At 37.0% G+C, this 17,913-nt stretch overlaps 3 protein-coding genes across 3 annotated transcripts; all 3 read left to right on the top strand.

Moving 5' to 3' along the window:
• Positions 1–4,482: 4,482 nt before the first annotated feature.
• On the top strand, positions 4,483–5,401 carry LOC111606670 (mas-related G-protein coupled receptor member A2-like; the record flags this gene model as incomplete). Its single annotated transcript, XM_023327795.1, has 2 exons — positions 4,483–4,721; positions 4,805–5,401. Coding segments are annotated over 2 exons (783 nt in total), but the record flags the coding sequence as incomplete, so codon positions are not given.
• A 2,064-nt stretch (positions 5,402–7,465) lies between these two features.
• Positions 7,466–10,216, top strand: LOC106700259 (ovarian cancer G-protein coupled receptor 1-like). Its single transcript, XM_023327923.1, has 4 exons — positions 7,466–7,536; positions 7,913–8,122; positions 8,343–8,518; positions 8,605–10,216. The coding sequence occupies exons 2-4, from the start codon at positions 7,928–7,930 to the stop codon at positions 9,146–9,148; spliced, it is 915 nt and encodes a 304-aa protein (XP_023183691.1). The 5' UTR covers positions 7,466–7,536; positions 7,913–7,927; the 3' UTR covers positions 9,149–10,216.
• Positions 10,217–16,099: 5,883 nt separating this feature from the next.
• LOC111606669 (mas-related G-protein coupled receptor member A2-like) lies at positions 16,100–17,320 on the top strand. Its single transcript, XM_023327794.1, has 3 exons — positions 16,100–16,111; positions 16,466–16,644; positions 16,728–17,320. Exons 1-3 carry the CDS (start codon positions 16,100–16,102, stop codon positions 17,269–17,271), a joined length of 735 nt encoding a protein of 244 aa, XP_023183562.1. The 3' UTR covers positions 17,272–17,320.
• Positions 17,321–17,913: the final 593 nt, after the last annotated feature.

The following is a 17,913-nucleotide window of genomic DNA, read 5'->3' as shown; positions in this document are numbered from 1 at the left end:
ATCTTTTTGTCTCTTGATCTTAAAGAACAACTGTATATCCAGAATAAAATTTCTTTAACAATATTCTCTGAGAATGTGTATTTTATTTTGCACACAGATAGAAACAGAGTAGTTGGCAGTGTGCAGGGCCTCATTTCTCTGACAGCCATTTTTTAATTTGTGAACAATCTTTGTTCCTTATTCATATGTGAGCTTCATGAGTTTTTGTGTCCGGCCACTAGATGGTGACATTATGCATATTGTAGCATAAAACGTGATGCTTCAACACTTTAATACTTAACCCAGTGGCTATAAAATGACAAATTTGCAGTCACATAAAGGTGTCTTATTTTTCAGCATTATAATGACTTTTTATAGTATTTTGAGTTTCATTTTCCAATTGGAAAGAGCGAGCAAAAGTTTAACTCTGCAATAATTTAGTTATCAATCTGTATATTATTTGTTTCTATAGTTATGTCTGTTGTGAATTAGAGATTAGCTGATGTTTAATATTATGTGTGAAACTATTTACATTTTGTTCAACTCTGAAAATAGTCCCAACTTTTCTGCCACACTGTGTGCATGAATAGTTTCCACTTTCCCCACCTGAGGTCTAACATGTCCAATCACAGCCCAGGAGCTCCACCTGCCTCTGCACCAACTTATGTTTATGGAGGTTAATAGTGAAGCCAGTTGATCTGATGAGCTGGAAAACATGCTGGAGATGATGAACATGCTCCTACCTTTTCAACTATCCTTTCTAATGGTGTTTCTATGACAGGTAACAGCTGTAGATGGACTCTAGAATCACCTCTGTTTGCAGTCAACTGACATGTGAAATGGAGAACAGAACTGTTGTACCTGTGTGTTCTTGTTTAGCCACACAAACCGACTTGCTTTTCTATGGAGGGATTTCTGAAATCAAAGGGGCCCAGTCCAAAGAACTGAATGACTGATTTCCATCACATTTTTTCTCAACTGCTGTGGTAAACAATGGCTTCTGATTGACCTTTAACCTGATAGAGGAAACCATCCCTCACCACAGAAGTTTAATCTTCCAAGGCATTTATTTTACTCTGTTCCTTACCCTCATCTTCTGTGATCTTATCAAACCATGATTTTAATGTTGGATCCGACCTCTGATAGGCAGATATGTCTGAGGGAAAATCAAGGTCAGATAAAGGGCAGGGTTTCATCTTTCCTTCCACCTCGATTCTGACTGAAGCTAAAAACTAATATTTTCTCCTTTTAGCTCTGGATTTGGCTGCTTTTGCTGGACACACATCCAGATTTACATCATATTATGGTAATCCTTGAAGTGAGTTCTGTGCTCTAGTGGAGAAAAACTACAGATTGGGGAAGAAAGTTGTGCTTCTGTCATCATGGGAACATTTTTTGTAACAGTGACCTGTCATCTTCAATAGTTTTTGTGTCTGGCAACTAGATGGTGACATCAAGCATTTTGTAGGGTTCTGAACTGTATTTCCTCATAACTACTACTGAGTGAAATGTTCAGCCTCTGTGTTTGACACTAAATAAGTCAAAGTGGGAAAGTCAAAGCCCAAAATAACCGCATAAGCTTTGCCTCAGAGCTACTGCCACAGGTAATAAAAATGTTTGGCCTCCTATAGTTAAATAAATCTCTAGTGACAGGACATGTGTCCTGTGTATGACCTATCCTCTTACACAGAAAACATTGTATGTCTTGCTTTGAGGATGAGAAGCTCTTATCTGACCTATAGCAAAACACATTTCACCCCCTCAGACTTACTACTTCCTGTAGAGAAGATGTCACTGCCAAAGTTGGTTCTTCTGGTCCCCATCTTTGCTGATAAGAAGACTTCTGACAAACTTGCAGCCTGTTCTGCAGAATTTGGGGCTTGTTCTTGGATCCACACCATCAAATCCAGATTCCCCTTCCTCAGCAACTGCTCCATGATCATCAGTTCTGAAATGTCCTTCACTGTAGACTTCTTTGGTTTGACCCACTTATAAAACATGTCTTTCAGTTGAACATAAAGTTTTTTTGGTGCCTCACCTTGACCTCCACATCACGTCTGACCTCTCCTGGAACACAAACACCTCCCACCTGGTGAAGAAAGCACAACAAAGGCTCTTCTTCCTCAGGAAACTGAGACGGGCTGGACTTTCCTCACGGCTGCTCGTGAACTTTTACAGGGCGATGATCGAGAGCATCCTCTGCCTCAACATGACTGTGTGGTATGGTAGCTGCACAGCACTGGAGAGGAAACAACTGACACGGGTGGTGAGAACAGCACAAGGCATTGTGGGATGCCCCCTCCCAGACCTGGACTCCATTTACACAGACCGGGTCAAGAAGAGAGCTGGATCCATAGCGATGGATTCCAGCCACCCGGGCCACAGACTGTTTGTGCCGCTGCCATCAGGCAAGCGGTACAGGAATATACGGACTACAACAAATAGACTGAGAAACAGTTTCTTCCCCACAGCCGTCAGAGCCATTACTCCCTGCCGCCCCCCCCTCCCACACATATCATAACCTCGCAGTCACACATACATATCCCCCACCCCCACACAGCCATATTGTTCTGCACTTTGCACTGTCACATCATCTGTACTTTGCCATAATTGGACCTGCTGCTACTTCTTGGTGTGGTTGAGTGCCTTTAGTTAATTTAGTTGTATATATTGTTATTATTATTATTGTGTGTTTGCTTATTTATACTGTATATATTTGACTTTTTGCACGGGAGCTGCAATGGAAATTTCGTTGAATTCTGTTCAATGACAATAAATTCTATCTAATAAACGTCCATTGATCAAAACCTCCTCCAATAAGTGTCGGCAGTTTTCTCATATTTAATGACATTTTTAAGCTTGTCATAAATGTGACAATCTGCCATGTCCATCAACACATAAGCACTATGTGCTTTCCCAGCAGGTATAGCAGAACCAGTTGGACAGTCCACTAGTCTTTAGGCCAATGGCAGACCTGAGCCATCCTTTCAAAGGTTGTTAAAAAGTGATCATCATCATCATCATCATCATCATCAGTAGTCAGTGGAAGCCCTTGGTGAAAGAATGATCAACTAAGTGTTACAATGCAACTGAAATAAAGAATTGAAACAAGAAACATTTGGTTTGTCCTTTAATAGTGATGGATCCTTTGGTCTCCATCACACTTAGTCATAACTATAAACTGAACTTAAGATGAAACATATATAACCAGAAGACGTATCACTGCTGTAAATTTAAGTTGGATTCAGTGTAATGAAGCTGCAAATTGAATAAGCTGAGACAGAATATTTGTAATATCTGATTGACTCTGTTGTAAGATTTGGAAGGTGTGATTTTGTGAAATACTTCTAACTTCACTTCCTCTGTTTGTGTTCAGAACTTGTTTCATCTGACCACATCTCTTTTCACTTCTGCAATATTAAGAAGCAGGAGGAGAATAAATAAACTTTTTATAGTAAGATAATTATTTGTAATATAATTTTACTTGAAATTAGTTAAGGTCACTTGTTAAAAGCAATACCATCATTTCTGGTGCGTTAGCTGCAGAGAGGCTAACATAAAGCTAGCTGCTCCAGTCTCTCTGCAGCCCAAAGTTTAAAAACCACATCTTCACTCATAGCCCAGCAGCTAACATCACACAGAGATGCAGAGAGGCGCTGAGTGTCCCATAACATACATGACTTAAACTGTTGGATTTAACTGAACTGATTTTGGCTGAACTGAATTTAGTTAAAAGTTGTGTTTTTGAAAACTGATATATTTTGTTATGATCTTAAAGAATGCTTCCTTCCTGCTGGTAAAGATAATCAACTTATCAAACCATCTCCTTAACGCAGAGTCAGATGTCATTGGTCAGCCTGTACGTGGTGTAGCATGCAAACACAGTGTGCATAAATAAATAACATTTCATGCTTTTTCTGTTCTGTAATTATTCATAGCGATCTGTTGTAATCCAATAATTTATTCAGTAAAGCTGAGCCTGAAAACCGTCATTGAGATGCAGTTGTTGTGGAAAAGCTGGGTCTCCTTTTAGGGCTCAGATATGAACTCAGAAATATCATCCTGTTGATTGTTCAGTATTAATGATTAAATTCTTAAACAAGGTGACATATTTACTCAACTTCACCTTTAAAATGTTACTATTGTTTAGAAAAACAGACTCTAATTTATGTTTAATAATTCTGATAAACATGAGAAATGAATACTGATGTGAGTAACGCTGTAAATTACATTGCTGGGAAGGCCTGCTCTGTGTTAGAGTAACAGAGCTTCTGTCAGTTTGAGTTGATGACTGAAGTCTCGGGGCGACATCCAGCCACAGCAGGACTCTTTTAGGCTTGGTGCTTTAGAGAACATTTGGGGAAGCCAGAGTTGATCTCCAGCTCTGGCCTTGAATATTCCTCCATCCTCCTCTGCTGCTGAGCGGACATTCTCTGTCATCTAGCAAATAAAAACACATGCCAGGAAAACAGCAGGACAGAAGAATGTCTGTGGAACTAAAATCTACTAACTACATCAATTTTGGTTCTGTCTTTATTTCCTTTTCTTTTTGTCCCCCTGCAGGTGAAGAAAGATCATGTTGCTCCAGTTTACATCCTCAACCTTCTGATCTCGGATCTCATCCAGCTCTGCAGCAGAATTCCTCTGATGTTACATGAAGGTCCTAATGTCTCCTTTCTCTTTGCTTTCCGGTTTGGCTTGATAACCAGTGTTGGATTCATGATGTGTGTTTCCCTGGAAAGGTAACTATCTTCATTTCTTTATATCTGTGTTTCTGTCTGACACCATTACATCAATGCCCAACAACATTTGTCTTTTTTTCCAGGTATCTGCTGGTTGCCAAGCCGCTGTGGTACAGATTGAGAAAAAACATCAAGACATCTGTGTTGGTCTGCGTTGCAGTCTGGATCCTCTCTGTTATTTTTATCTTGAGCGTTTATCTTCCCCTGGAACTAAAGACCAGTGGAACCATATTGGGTGTGTTTCTCCTCCTCCCTCTTCCCTTGTTCATCTTCTGCCTGGTTGGGACCATTAAAGCTCTGTCTGAAACTCGCAGTGTCGCTGCTGATGAGAAACATCGAATCTTTTCAGTCCTGGTTGTGGTGTTGCTTACATATATTCTACTTTTTCTGCCAGTTCTATTATGTTTAGTTTTGGAGGAAGTTAAGAAAAATGTAATTTTTGAAGCTGTGGCTGCAGTTTGTCAATGTCTAAATCCTCTTGCAGACTCAGCTTTGTATATTTTTCTGAGGAAAAGTGCAGTTGATAAGATTTTAGCTTCACTGTGTTCCTGTAAAATGTCTGAGAATCAGAAGATCAGCAGCATTGATGATGATAACATGTCTGCTCTGCACACTACAGCTGTTTAGGTGCCATAGATGGATAAATATCTTTACATCTTACTTTCTCTGACTATTGTTCTGGATTTCTTTGTCCTTGGCGTGGCCTTGCAGAATAACTTTTCTGTAATTTAATTAATTCTGAACCACATACAGTATATCCACCTGAAAAAGAAACAGACACATAAAATCATTGTAATTTTATTGATTTGATCAATTGTAGAAAAATCTTCAATCAGAACAGAGAGTTCTTTAAATTAATAGAAAAATTGAAAATAAAACATAATGACTCCAAATCCTCCCAGTAGGTGGATGACTTAAAGTTGTTGCATTTGAATTCTGCCAACAGTTCTATTTTATGTTTTTTTAAATATTAATGTTTACATATTCTATTAGTTTTTATTATTTGCAGTGTTATTAGGTTAAGCAATCTTTTACAACTGATAAAACCATCTCTACTTGTGGTCAACAAAAACTTCTGTTTAGTTTCTCAGAACTGTGCAGAAACAGGAAATGGCTGACATTTTAAAATACTCTGTTGTTTGTGGCGACAGCAACATTTCCTATCCAAGCCGTTTTAGTTTAATTTCTGGTGAAGCACAGCAGAACCAGAACCAAATCAGGAGAAGCAGCTTTCAGCTTCTATGCACCACAAACCTGGAAGCATATTATAGTGTGCTGAGGTTCAGTAAACGTAATTTTTATATTTAGTTTAGAAATATTTTGATGATTGTAGCTCATTTTACAGCTATTAGAAGGTTTTCATTTATATTTTCTTACAGATTCATTCTTTACTTTCTGCTGCTACTTGAAGTCAAACCTGAGAAATTCATTTCAATTTCTTACAGCTGTGAATCTGCTGCACTGTAATGGTTTTAATGTCGGGTTGTGGAGGTTACATGTGGGACACATTTTGACCTTTAATCTGTCCCAGAATCTGAATTGTTTAAAATCTTTTCATCTGTTACTTCTGTCTGAAAATGTTGGAAAGATTGGCTGTTGAAGGTGAAACAGCTTCTCTTGGTTTCTCATCCTCATGTTTTGTCTTTGATAGTTTTTACTCTTTTAAAAGTTATTAAATATACTGAGTTTTGTGGTTACTGGGACAATTTCAACCCTCATTGAATTATTTCAATATTTAAGGACTTTATTTTCTAACCTACAAGCTGAACCAGAGAAAAATGCCTCTAAGGATTTTGACATGGCCTGATGTAATATTCTAATATTAATTATCAAGATTTTATCAGCTGTAATTAGAAAATCATCATAATCAAGAGAAGTTATTATCCATCTGTGTACATTTAATCGACAATGAGTTACACAAAGTGATAAGTTACTGAAGAGTGTTGACATAGATATAGACTCCTTGTGTTTCAGTCAGCTTTGAATTCAGACAGAATGTTGCACTATGTTAATCTCTGACAATGTGTTCAAGCTGAAGAAAGTCAGTAGAGAGAAGTTATGCTGGAATATGGGGAATATGAGAGTGTAACCAATTATGTAATATTTCTGTTCCACAAACCTCTGAAAGGAGCATAACCTTCATCTTAAGACATTTTCTTAAAGCGAGCCGCTCCAGTGTCTCTGTGGCCCACAGTTGGCCGAACACATCTTGAGTCATAGCCCACCAGCTAACAGCACATAAAGGAAGATGGAAGAACCAACATGGGTGATGAAGCAAGAGCAAAAGAGAGCAATGCAGAGCATCCTGCACCAGCATGTCCATGTTTGTCCCTGTTGCATGCATCTCTATAAGTTAATGTGAAATGTTTTCATGACTGCAGCTTTCCTTTTCTAAAGTTAGAGATGACAGCAGTGTCCAAAACATGCTGGTTTAATTTGTTGTATTTAAGATAAACAGGTAAAACTAGTAATAAAAGCTTCAGTGCATTTTTTTTTGCAAAGAACATAGAGAGAATATTTCTTGTTAATTGGTGCTAGAAAAATTAACGGAATTAAATTTTACACAAGTTGGTTCATGATAACTGAGTTTAAAAAATTTTTTATGATCTTAGAAGACGTTTTCTTCCTGTTTCTAAAGAAAATATACTTATTACATCATCTCTGTGCCCATTTCCTTTAATACAGAAGTCAGATGTCATTGTTCAGACACCATGTGGTTCATATATATAGAGAATGTTCAGACTGCAGACCGTTGAGATGAGAAGGAGAACTGGCTGAAAACAGGAATCATTTCAGGACTTTTAAACTTTCAAAGGTAAATATATATTGTTTTCTTTTAATGTACAGAAATGAAATAAAGACACATTAAATTTAATACGTTGCTGAATAGTGCATCCTATGTGTTTAATTTCATGGAGCTGCTGAGCCACATTAGAAATAACATTTACCTGCATGCCAGTATAATAAGGTAGAAACTGAGCACATACTTTATATTTGGATAATTTTCCAATCATTACTTTCAAGAATTACTGTGTTTATCTTTACCATATGCTTTATTTTTGTACTAATATTAATTTCTTACAAAATAGTTTTTCTAAGATTTTCCACTTAAAAAGAAATTTAATACAACTTTTATGAAATAAGCTAAGAGAAAAATCAAGTCTCCATTATTCATTATTTTGCTTGTGCAGGTTTGATATTGAAGAATGGGAGATTCCCTCATCAACACAACCTCATTGAAAGAAAACCTCAATCTGACCAATTTCAACTACAATGATGCATCTAACAGTTTTTATGAAAAGAACAAAGTATATATTCAAATCTTGTCCTGGGGAAATTTGATCACCATTTGTGTTGGACTTCCTTTGACTCTGGTGGCCATGTTTGCTGTTTTATCAAAGGTGAGTACTTGTTAACTTAGATTTAACTGCATGTTCATCAGGAAATGCAGTTTTTTTTATTAATATTGGTTTTCTCTGAACCTGGATCTAAGGAATGGTTGATCAAAAGGAAATTAAACATTGTGTGTTATATTTGTGGAAGCAGAATCATCTAATAGTTCCTTGAAGTTGGGAAGAAATTTTCAGCTTTTTTTCACTTTTTATTTTGTTTCCCCTGCAGGTGAAAAAGGATCATGGTGCTCCACTTTACATCTTCAACCTTCTGATTTCTGATCTTATCCAGTACTGCAGCAGAATTCCTATGATAGTATATGGTCCCGATGTTTTCTCTTTCTGTGCCCTTGATATTGGCATTGGAGCCAGTATTGGATTCATGATGTGTATCTCCCTGGAAAGGTAATTGCCTGTTTACATGCATATTATTGTTTCATTCTGACACTATTACATAAGTAATGTCTGACAGCATGTATCTTTTATTTCAGGTATCTGGTCATTGCCAAGCCGCTGTGGTACAGATTTGGAAGAAACATCAAGACATCTGTGTTGATCTGTGTAGCAGTCTGGATATTTTATCTCCTTTATCTTCTTAGCATGTATCTCCTTTTGAAATCAGAGTGTAGAGAAAAAATTCAGGCTGCTAGTATCCTCTTCCCTCTTCTCTTGCTCATCTTCTGCCTGGTTGGGACCATTAAAGCTCTGACTAAAGCTCACAGTGTCTCTGCTGATGAAAAACGTCGAATTGTTTCAATTCTGGTTGTGGTTTTGCTAACATATATTTTGATTTTCATCCCTTACATGATACATTTTCTGTTGGAAAAACCCGAAGAAAGATTTAGCAACTTTACTTGGGTTGCAATTGGTATTTTTCTTAGTCCTCTTGCAGACTCAGCTATGTGTGTTTTTCTGAGGAAAAGTGCAGTTGACAGACTTTTGACCTCATTGTGTTGCTGTGTAACGTCTAAGAATCAGGAGATCAGCAGCACTGATAATGACAACGTGTCATCTCAACGTACTACAGCAGTTTAGGTTCAACTGATGCACAAATATTTTCACATCTTACCTTCTTAAGGAATTCTTATGGATTATTTGCAAGAGAAAATACTTTCAGATGATATATTTTGAATTTTTCATGATCATTTGAAAACCAAAACCCAACCACTGAAGAAAAGACAACCTGCTTGATTCTCTGGTTTGTCAATTTAACCAGGTACAACACTTAGAAAGTGTCAAAGAGTTTCCCATGAAAAAGTTTCTTTCAGCAGAAAATGCTGAAAACAGTAAAACTTTATTTATTCAGCTGTGGATTAAACCAATTTAGCTTTTCTGTTATGTAATTGATTCTGAAGCGCATACAGTGTTTCTGATAGCAACATAGCAGACATTTAATTTAGCAGGGATTTAACTGAAATGTTTATTATATATAACAGAAATTTTCAATTGGACTAGAGATTTCTTTACATAAAAACAACCATTAAGCCTCCAAATCTCCCAGGAGGTGGATGGCTTGAAGTTGTAGGATTTTAATAATGCAAACCGTTCCATTTTGTCTTTTGTAAATATTAATGTTAATATACTAATATTTTTCATCATCTAAAGTGTTAACAAGGTGATCTATTATTTTCAACTGCAACATACCATCTCTTGTGATGAAGCAAAACTGCTGCTTAGATTGTGAGAAATCTGCAGAAACAGGAAATATCTCATGTTTGGCATGAAATAAAAAATCAGACATTTTATTACAGCTTGTATTTCGTGGCTACAGGAACTTTAGGTCAAAACCTTTTTTTAAATAATTTTTAGACTGTTCACTCTCTGAACAATGTATAATCATGTACACATGAAGATTATTTTGGTCTGTCACATTTTTATCTGGACTTTATGAGGCAAAGAATGATGAGCTGAAAAATGTAACTTTCTTGCTATAAAAATATTTGTAAGCTAGGAATGAATGTTGATTGTTGGGTAGGAGTTTGTGATGATAAGATATTTGCTTGACAACATTGCATAGGTTTGTTTTTATCTGAAATATTCATCTTTTTGTCTCTTGATCTGAAAGAACAACTTTATATTCAGAATAAAATTTCTTTAACAATATTATCTGAGAATGTGTATTTTATTTTGCACACAGATAGAAACAGAGTAGTTGGCAGTGTGCAGGGCCTCATTTCTCTGACAGCCATTTTTTAATTTGTGAACAATCTTTGTTCCTTATTCATATGTGAGCTTCATGAGTTTTTGTGTCCGGCCACTAGATGGTGACATTATGCATATTGTAGCATAAAACGTGATGCTTCAACACTTTAATACTTAACCCAGTGGCTATAAAATGACTAATTTGCAGTCATATAAAGGTGTCTTATTTTTCAGCATTATAATGACTTTTTATAGTATTTTGAGTTTCATTTTTCCATTGGAAAGAGCGAGCAAAAGTTTAACTCTGCAATAATTTAGTTAGGAATCTGTATATTATTTGTTTCTATTGTTGTGCAGATATGTCTGTTGTGAATTAGAGATTAGCTGATGTTTAATATTACGTGTGAAACTATTTACATTTTGTTCAACTCTGAAAATAGTCCCAACTTTTCTGCCACACTGTGTGCATGAATAGTTTCCACTTTCCCCACCTGAGGTCTAACATGTCCAATCACAGCCCAGGAGCTCCACCTGCCTCTGCACCAACTTATGTTTATGGAGGTTAATAGTGAAGCCAGTTGATCTGATGAGCTGGAAAACATGCTGGAGATGATGAACATGCTCCTACCTTTTCAACTATCCATTTCTAATGGTGTTTCTATGACAGGTAACAGCTGTAGATGGACTCTAGAATCACCTCTGTTTGCAGTCAACTGACATCACATTGTCTCTCAACTGCTGTGGTAAACAATGGCTTCTGATTGACCTTTAACCTGATAGAGGAAACCATCCCTCACCACAGAAGTTTAATCTTCCAAGGCATTTATTTTACTCTGTTCCTTACCCTCATCTTCTGTGATCTTATCAAACCATGATTTTAATGTTGGATCCGACCTCTGATAGGCAGATATGTCTGAGGGAAAATCAAGGTCAAATAAAGGTCAGGGTTTCATCTTTCCTTCCACCTCGATTCTGACTGAAGCTAAAAACTAATATTTTCTCCTTTTTGCTCTGGATTTGGCTGCTTTTGCTGGACACACATCCAGATTTACATCATATTATGGTAATCCTTGAAGTGAGTTCTGTGCTCTAGTGGAGAAAAACTACAGATTGGGGAAGAAAGTTCTGCTTCTGTCATCATGGGAACATTTTTTGTAACAGTGACCTGTGATCTTCAATAGTTTTTGTGTCTGGCAACTAGATGGTGACATCATGCATCTTGTAGGGTTCTGAACTGTATTTCCTCATAACTACTACTGAGTGAAATGATCAACCTCTGTGTTTGACACTAAATAAGTCAAAGTGGGAACATCCAAGCTCAAAAATAACCGCATAAGCTTTGCCTCAGAGCTACTGCCACAGGTAATAAAAATGTTTGGCCTCCTATAGTTAAATAAATCTCTAGTGACAGGACATGTGTCCTGTGTATGACCTATCCTGTTACACAGAAAACATTCAATGTCTTGCTTTGAGGATGAGAAGCTCTTAGAAGGATTGGATTTAGCCACAGAAAATGAACTATAGTTGAATAATTCCTAGTCTGACATATAGCAAAGCACATTTCACCCCCTCAGACTTACTACTTCCTGTAGAGAAGATGTCACTGCCAAAGTTGATTCTTCTGGTTCCCATCTTTGCTGATAAGAAGACTTCTGACAAACTTGCAGCCTGTTCTGCAGAATTTGGGGCTTGTTCTTGGATCCACACCATCAAATCCAGATTCCCCTTCCTCAGCAACTGCTCCATGATCATCAGTTCTGAAATGTCCTTCACTGTAGACTTCTTTGGTTTGACCCACTTATAAAACATATCTTTGAGTTGAACATAAAGTTTTTTTGGTGCCTCACCTTGATAAACGTCCATTGATCAAAACCTCCTCCAATAAGTGTCGGCAGTTTTCTCATATTTAATGACATTTTTAAACTTGTCATAAATGTGACAAACTGCCATGTCCATCAACACATAAGCACTATGTGCTTTCCCAGTAGGTATAGCAGAACCAGTTGGACAGTCCACTAGTCTTTAGGCCAATGGCAGACCTGAGCCATCCTTTCAAAGGTTGTTAAGAAGTAATCATCATCATCATCATCATCATCATCATCATCATCATCATCATCATCATCATCATCATCATCATCAGTAGTCAGTGGAAGCCCTTGGTGAAAGAATGATCAACTAAGTGTTACAATGCAACTGAAATAAAGAATTGAAACAAGAAACATTTGGTTTGTCCTTTAATAGTGATGGAACCTTTGGTCTCCATCACACTTAGTCATAACTATAAACTGAACTTAAGATGAAACATATATAATCAGAAGACGTATCACTGCTGTAAACTTAAGTTGGATTCAGTGTAATGAAGCTGCAAATTGAATAAGCTGAGACAGAATATTTGTAATATCTGATTGACTCTGCTGTAAGATTTGGAAGGTGTGATTTTGTGAAATACTTCTAACTTCACTTCCTCTGTTTGTGTTCAGAACTTGTTTCATCTGACCACATCTCTTTTCACTTCTGCAATATTAAGAAGCAGGAGGAGAATAAATCAAGTTTTTATAGTAAGATAATTATTTGTAATATAATTTTACTTGAAATTAGTTAAGGTCACTTGTTTAAAGCAATACCATCATTTCTGGTGCGTTAGCTGCAGAGAGGCTAACATAAAGCTAGCTGCTCCAGTCTCTCTGCAGCCCAAAGTTTAAAAACCACATCTTGACTCATAGCCCAGCAGCTAACATCACACAAAGGAGGGCAGAAGAACCAACATGGCTGATGAAGCTACAGCAGAAGAGAGCAATGCAGAGCATCCTGCACCAAGCATCTCCATACTTGTCCCTGTTGCATGAATGTGTATCTAAGTTAATGTGAAATGTTTCCATGACTGCAGCTTTGCTTCTCTAAAGTTAGAGTAATAGCTTACAGATGAGGAGTTCCCTTAACAAAATCTTCATTTGATCCAGAATGTTGCAGCAAAAGAGATTCTAATTCTCCTTTGCAGTTCATTTACATTCATTTATTTCTTTAGAAAATGATAGCAGTATATAAAAGTACTGGTTCCGTGTTAAGTTCTTTATTCAGTTAAAAACCTTGTTATCACAAACAAACCAATGAATGACCCAAACAATGTCCTGCCATCCTAAAGATTTCAGATCTGAAAATGTCGACTTACTTGACTTGCCCAGAATTTCTAAGGCAGAGGTAGGAGACAGTTTCCAGTTTTAAAAACCAGCTTCCTCATTGGTGGTGAGACACTGACACAACGCTGGTTTTCAAAATGAAGCTGAAGACATGAATGCTGGAAAGAGTTTCAACTTATTAAGTCATTCTTTTGTAGAATTTATTATTCTGTATGTGCTGTGCATTTTTATGTAGCTTTTATTATGGATTTAACTTTTTTGTCCTTTGTGTGCAATATGTTAAACTGTTGTTAATCAAATCAAAATCAAATCAAATTTTACTTGTATAGCAGATTTCAGCAGCAAGGCATTTCAAAGTGCTTTACATCATTACAAACACAGAAACACAAAGCAATATAGAATCAATAATCAAAACACAGCATTAAGTCAAGTTCGATCAATAAATTTGTAATTGATTACATTTCAAACACAATCCTAAACAGGTGGGTTTTTAGTCGAGATATAAAAGAAGTCAGTGTTTCAGCTGTTTTACAGTTTTCTGGATGTTTGTTCCAGATTTGTGGTGCATAGATGCTGAAAGCTGCTTCTCCTCGTTTGGTTCTGGTTCTGGGGATGCAGAGCAGAACCAGAACCAGAACCTGAGAGGTCTGGAAGGTTGATACAACAACAGCAGATCTTTAATGTATTGTGGTTCTAAGCCGTTCAGTGATTTATAAACTAACAACAGTATTTTAAAGTCTATTCTTTGAGCTACAGGGAGCCAGTGGAGGGACTTTAAAACTGGTGTTATGTTCTCTATCTTCCTGGTTTTAGTAAGAACGCCAGCAGCAGCGTTCTGGATTAATGTTGACAAATTAATTGTATATGAACTTTATAAGCCTTCATCTTAATTTGTTTCTATCTTGGTGTCAGGTTTATGCACCTAGAACATCAAAATACAGACACAAGGAAAGACAAGAGAGGGTTAGTTTCTTTTAACTTGTGAGGAGAACGGACAGAGACGTACTCAGTTACAATCTCAACCCGCTCTGAAAATACTTCCTGCTGCACCCTCTCTTTTTATTTCATTCATTCCCTAGTTACATGCACGTTGCATCTCTAAGGTCACAGAGCTGCAACATGATTCAGAGTTACACAGCATATCTTCTGGAACAAATGTCCAAATATGATTAAACAAAAACAAGTTAAACAGCTTCACACAATCTTTCATGTCAAGGGAACAGGAACTTCTTGCCAAGCGATTATCTGCTGAAATCGGCTACAACCGCTCCTTTACTGAAAACATTCATGTTGACCGCTTCCTTCAGAGAGGCCTCCTTAAATATAATGATTAGTACTTATATAGGTTATTATTTTAACAGTGTGCTGTTATTTTATTGTGACATTCAGTTTTTGTCACAGAAAAAAGAAAAGCCTTGCTTTGCTTTTGTTAACCAGAAAATTGCATGTAGGTAAATATTAGCCCAGTGTCATCTGAGATGTGAGATTGTTGGACTTTAAACATCTGAAAGAGTGAAAGAGGCATAACCTCATTAACAAACATAAACTGAGCCTAAACATATTTAAGAAGTGTTATTACTTGTCATATAAAACATGTATTGGATGCAAAGATGTAAAGCCTCAACGTAGGTAAGACGAGGCAGGTGACTTATGGGTATTGTTTCAAAGAAGCTGCTCTGTTATGAAACAAAATTTTGGACGTGTATTTTTGTGAAGCTCTTCTTCCTTCACTTCCTCTCTGTTTGACAGAACCCACTTCATCTGACCACATCTCTTTTCACTTGTGCAATAAACTAAGAGGGAGGAAGAGCAAAAATAAGTTTTAATTTTAAGAGTTATTGTCAATGAGTTTTACATGAAATGAATGAAGCTCAGTTTGTTAAAACAGTGAAATCCTTTCTGTTAGCTGTAGAGATGCCAACAAGAAGGGACCCATCAGTCTCTGTTACCCACAGTTGGTCCACATCTTATTTGACTGTCACAGCCCACACAAAGAACCAACATGAATGAAGAAATATTAGCAAAAGAGACCAATGCAGTACATCCTGCATCCAGCATGCCCATACTGGTTCCTGTTGCATGCATCTGTATCTGTTAATGTGAAATGTTTCCATGACTGCAGCTTTGCTTCTTTAACATTTATAGAAGTTAGAGATGCAGAGAGGCGCTGAGTGTCCCATAACATGCATGACTTAAACTGTTGGATTTAACTGAACTGATTTTGGCTGAACTGAATTTAGTTAAAAGTTGTGTTTTTGAAAACTGATATATTTTGTTATGATCTTAAAGGATGCTTCTTTCTTGCTGGTAAAGATAATCAACTTATCAAACCATCTCCTTAACGCAGAGTCAGATGTCATTGGTCAGCCTGTACGTGGTGTAGCATGCAAACACAGTGTGCATAAATAAATACCATTTCATACTTCATAGCGTATGAAATTCATAGCGATCTTTTGTAATCCAATAATTTATTCAGTAAAGGTGAGCCTGAAAACCGTCATTGAGATGCAGTTGTTGTGGAAAAGCTGGGTCTCCTTTTAGGGCTCATATATGAACTCAGAAATATCATCCTGTTGATTGTTCAGTATTAATAATTAAATTCTTAAACAAGGTGACATATTTACTCAACTTCACCTTTAAAATGTTACTATTGCTTAGAAATCAGACTCTAATTTATGTTTAATAATATTTCTGATAAACATGAGAAATGAATACTGATGTGAGTAACGCTGTAAATTACATTGCTGGGAATGCCTGCTCTGTGTTAGAGTAACAGAGCTTCTGTCAGTTTGAGTTGATGACTGAAGTCTCGGGGCGACATCCAGCCACAGCAGGACTCTTTTAGGCCTGGTGCTTTAGAGAACATTTGGGGAAGCCAGAGTTGATCTCCAGCTCTGGCCATGAATATTCCTCCATCCTCCTCTGCTGCTGAGCGGACATTCTCTGTCATCTAGCAAATAAAAACACATGCCAGGAAAACAGCAGGACAGAAGAATGTCTGTGGAACTAAAATCTACTAACTACATCAATTTTGGTTCTGTCTTTATTTCCTTTTCTTTTTGTCCCCCTGCAGGTGAAGAAAGATCATGTTGCTCCAGTTTACATCCTCAACCTTCTGATCTCGGATCTCATCCAGCTCTGCAGCAGAATTCCTCTGATGTTACATGAAGGTCCTAATGTCTCCTTTCTCTTTGCTTTCCGGTTTGGCTTGATAACCAGTGTTGGATTCATGATGTGTGTTTCCCTGGAAAGGTAACTATCTGCATTCCTTTATATCTGTGTTTCTGTCTGACACCATTACATCAATGCCCAACAACATTTGTCTTTTTTTCCAGGTATCTGATGGTTGCCAAGCCGCTGTGGTACAGATTGAGAAAAAACATCAAGACATCTGTGTTGGTCTGCGTTGCAGTCTGGATCCTCTCTGTTATTTTTATCTTGAGCGTTTATCTTCCCCTGGAACTAAAGACCAGTGGAACCATATTGGGTGTGTTTCTCCTCCTCCCTCTTCCCTTGTTCATCTTCTGCCTGGTTGGGACCATTAAAGCTCTGTCTGAAACTCGCAGTGTTGCTGCTGATGAGAAACATCGAATCTTTTCAGTCCTGGTTGTGGTGTTGCTTACATATATTCTACTTTTTCTGCCAGTTGTATTATGTTTAGTTTTGGAGGAAGTTAAGAAAAATGTAATTTTTGAAGCTGTGGCTACAGTTTGTCAATGTCTAAATCCTCTTGCAGACTCAGCTTTGTATATTTTTCTGAGGAAAAGTGAAGTTGATAAGATTTTAGCTTCACTGTGTTCCTGTAAAATGTCTGAGAATCAGAAGATCAGCAGCATTGATGATGATAACATGTCTGCTCTGCACACTACAGCTGTTTAGGTGCCATAGATGGATAAATATCTTTACATCTTACTTTCTCTGACTATTGTTCTGGATTTCTTAGTCCTTGGCGTGGCCTTGGAGAATAACTTTTCTGTAATTCAATTAATTCTGAACCACATACAGTATATCCACCTGAAAAAGAAACAGACACATAAAATCAGGGGGATTTTATTGAAATGTTCAATTTCTAGAAAAATCTTCAATCAGAACAGAGAGTTCTTTAAATTAATAGAAAAAGGGAAATAAAACATAATGACTCCAAATCCTCCCAGTAGGTGGATGACTTAAAGTTGTTGCATTTGAATTCTGCCAACAGTTCTATTTTATGTTTTTTTAAATATTAATATTAACATATTCTATTAGTTTTTATTATTTGCAGTGTTATTAGGTTAAGCAATCTTTTACAACTGATAAAACCATCTCTACTTGTGGTCAACAAAAACTTCTGTTTAGTTTCTCAGAACTGTGCAGAAACAGGAAATGGCTGACATTTTAAAATACTCTGTTGTTTGTGGCGACAGCAACATTTCCTATCCAAGCCGTTTTAGTTTAATTTTTTGACTTTTCACCATCTGAAAATCATACACAACCATGAACTTCATGAAGCTTATTTTAGTCTGCCAGATTTTTTTATTATTG

Source organism: Xiphophorus maculatus, chromosome 22, assembly GCF_002775205.1.
Source record: "Xiphophorus maculatus strain JP 163 A chromosome 22, X_maculatus-5.0-male, whole genome shotgun sequence".
In the NCBI taxonomy this organism is placed as follows: domain Eukaryota; kingdom Metazoa; phylum Chordata; class Actinopteri; order Cyprinodontiformes; family Poeciliidae; genus Xiphophorus; species Xiphophorus maculatus.
Note: the sequence above shows the minus strand (reverse complement) of the source record. Positions and strands in the feature narration are given on the sequence as shown.

Coding starts and splice junctions, on each gene's coding strand:
- LOC106700259 (XM_023327923.1), top strand. CDS start 7,928: ATGGGAGATTCCCTCATCAACACAACCTCATTGAAAGAAAACCTCAAT. Junction 8,123..8,342: donor TGTTTGCTGTTTTATCAAAG/GTGAGTACTTGT, acceptor TTTCCCCTGCAG/GTGAAAAAGGATCATGGTGC. Junction 8,519..8,604: donor ATGTGTATCTCCCTGGAAAG/GTAATTGCCTGT, acceptor CTTTTATTTCAG/GTATCTGGTCATTGCCAAGC.
- LOC111606669 (XM_023327794.1), top strand. Junction 16,645..16,727: donor ATGTGTGTTTCCCTGGAAAG/GTAACTATCTGC, acceptor CTTTTTTTCCAG/GTATCTGATGGTTGCCAAGC.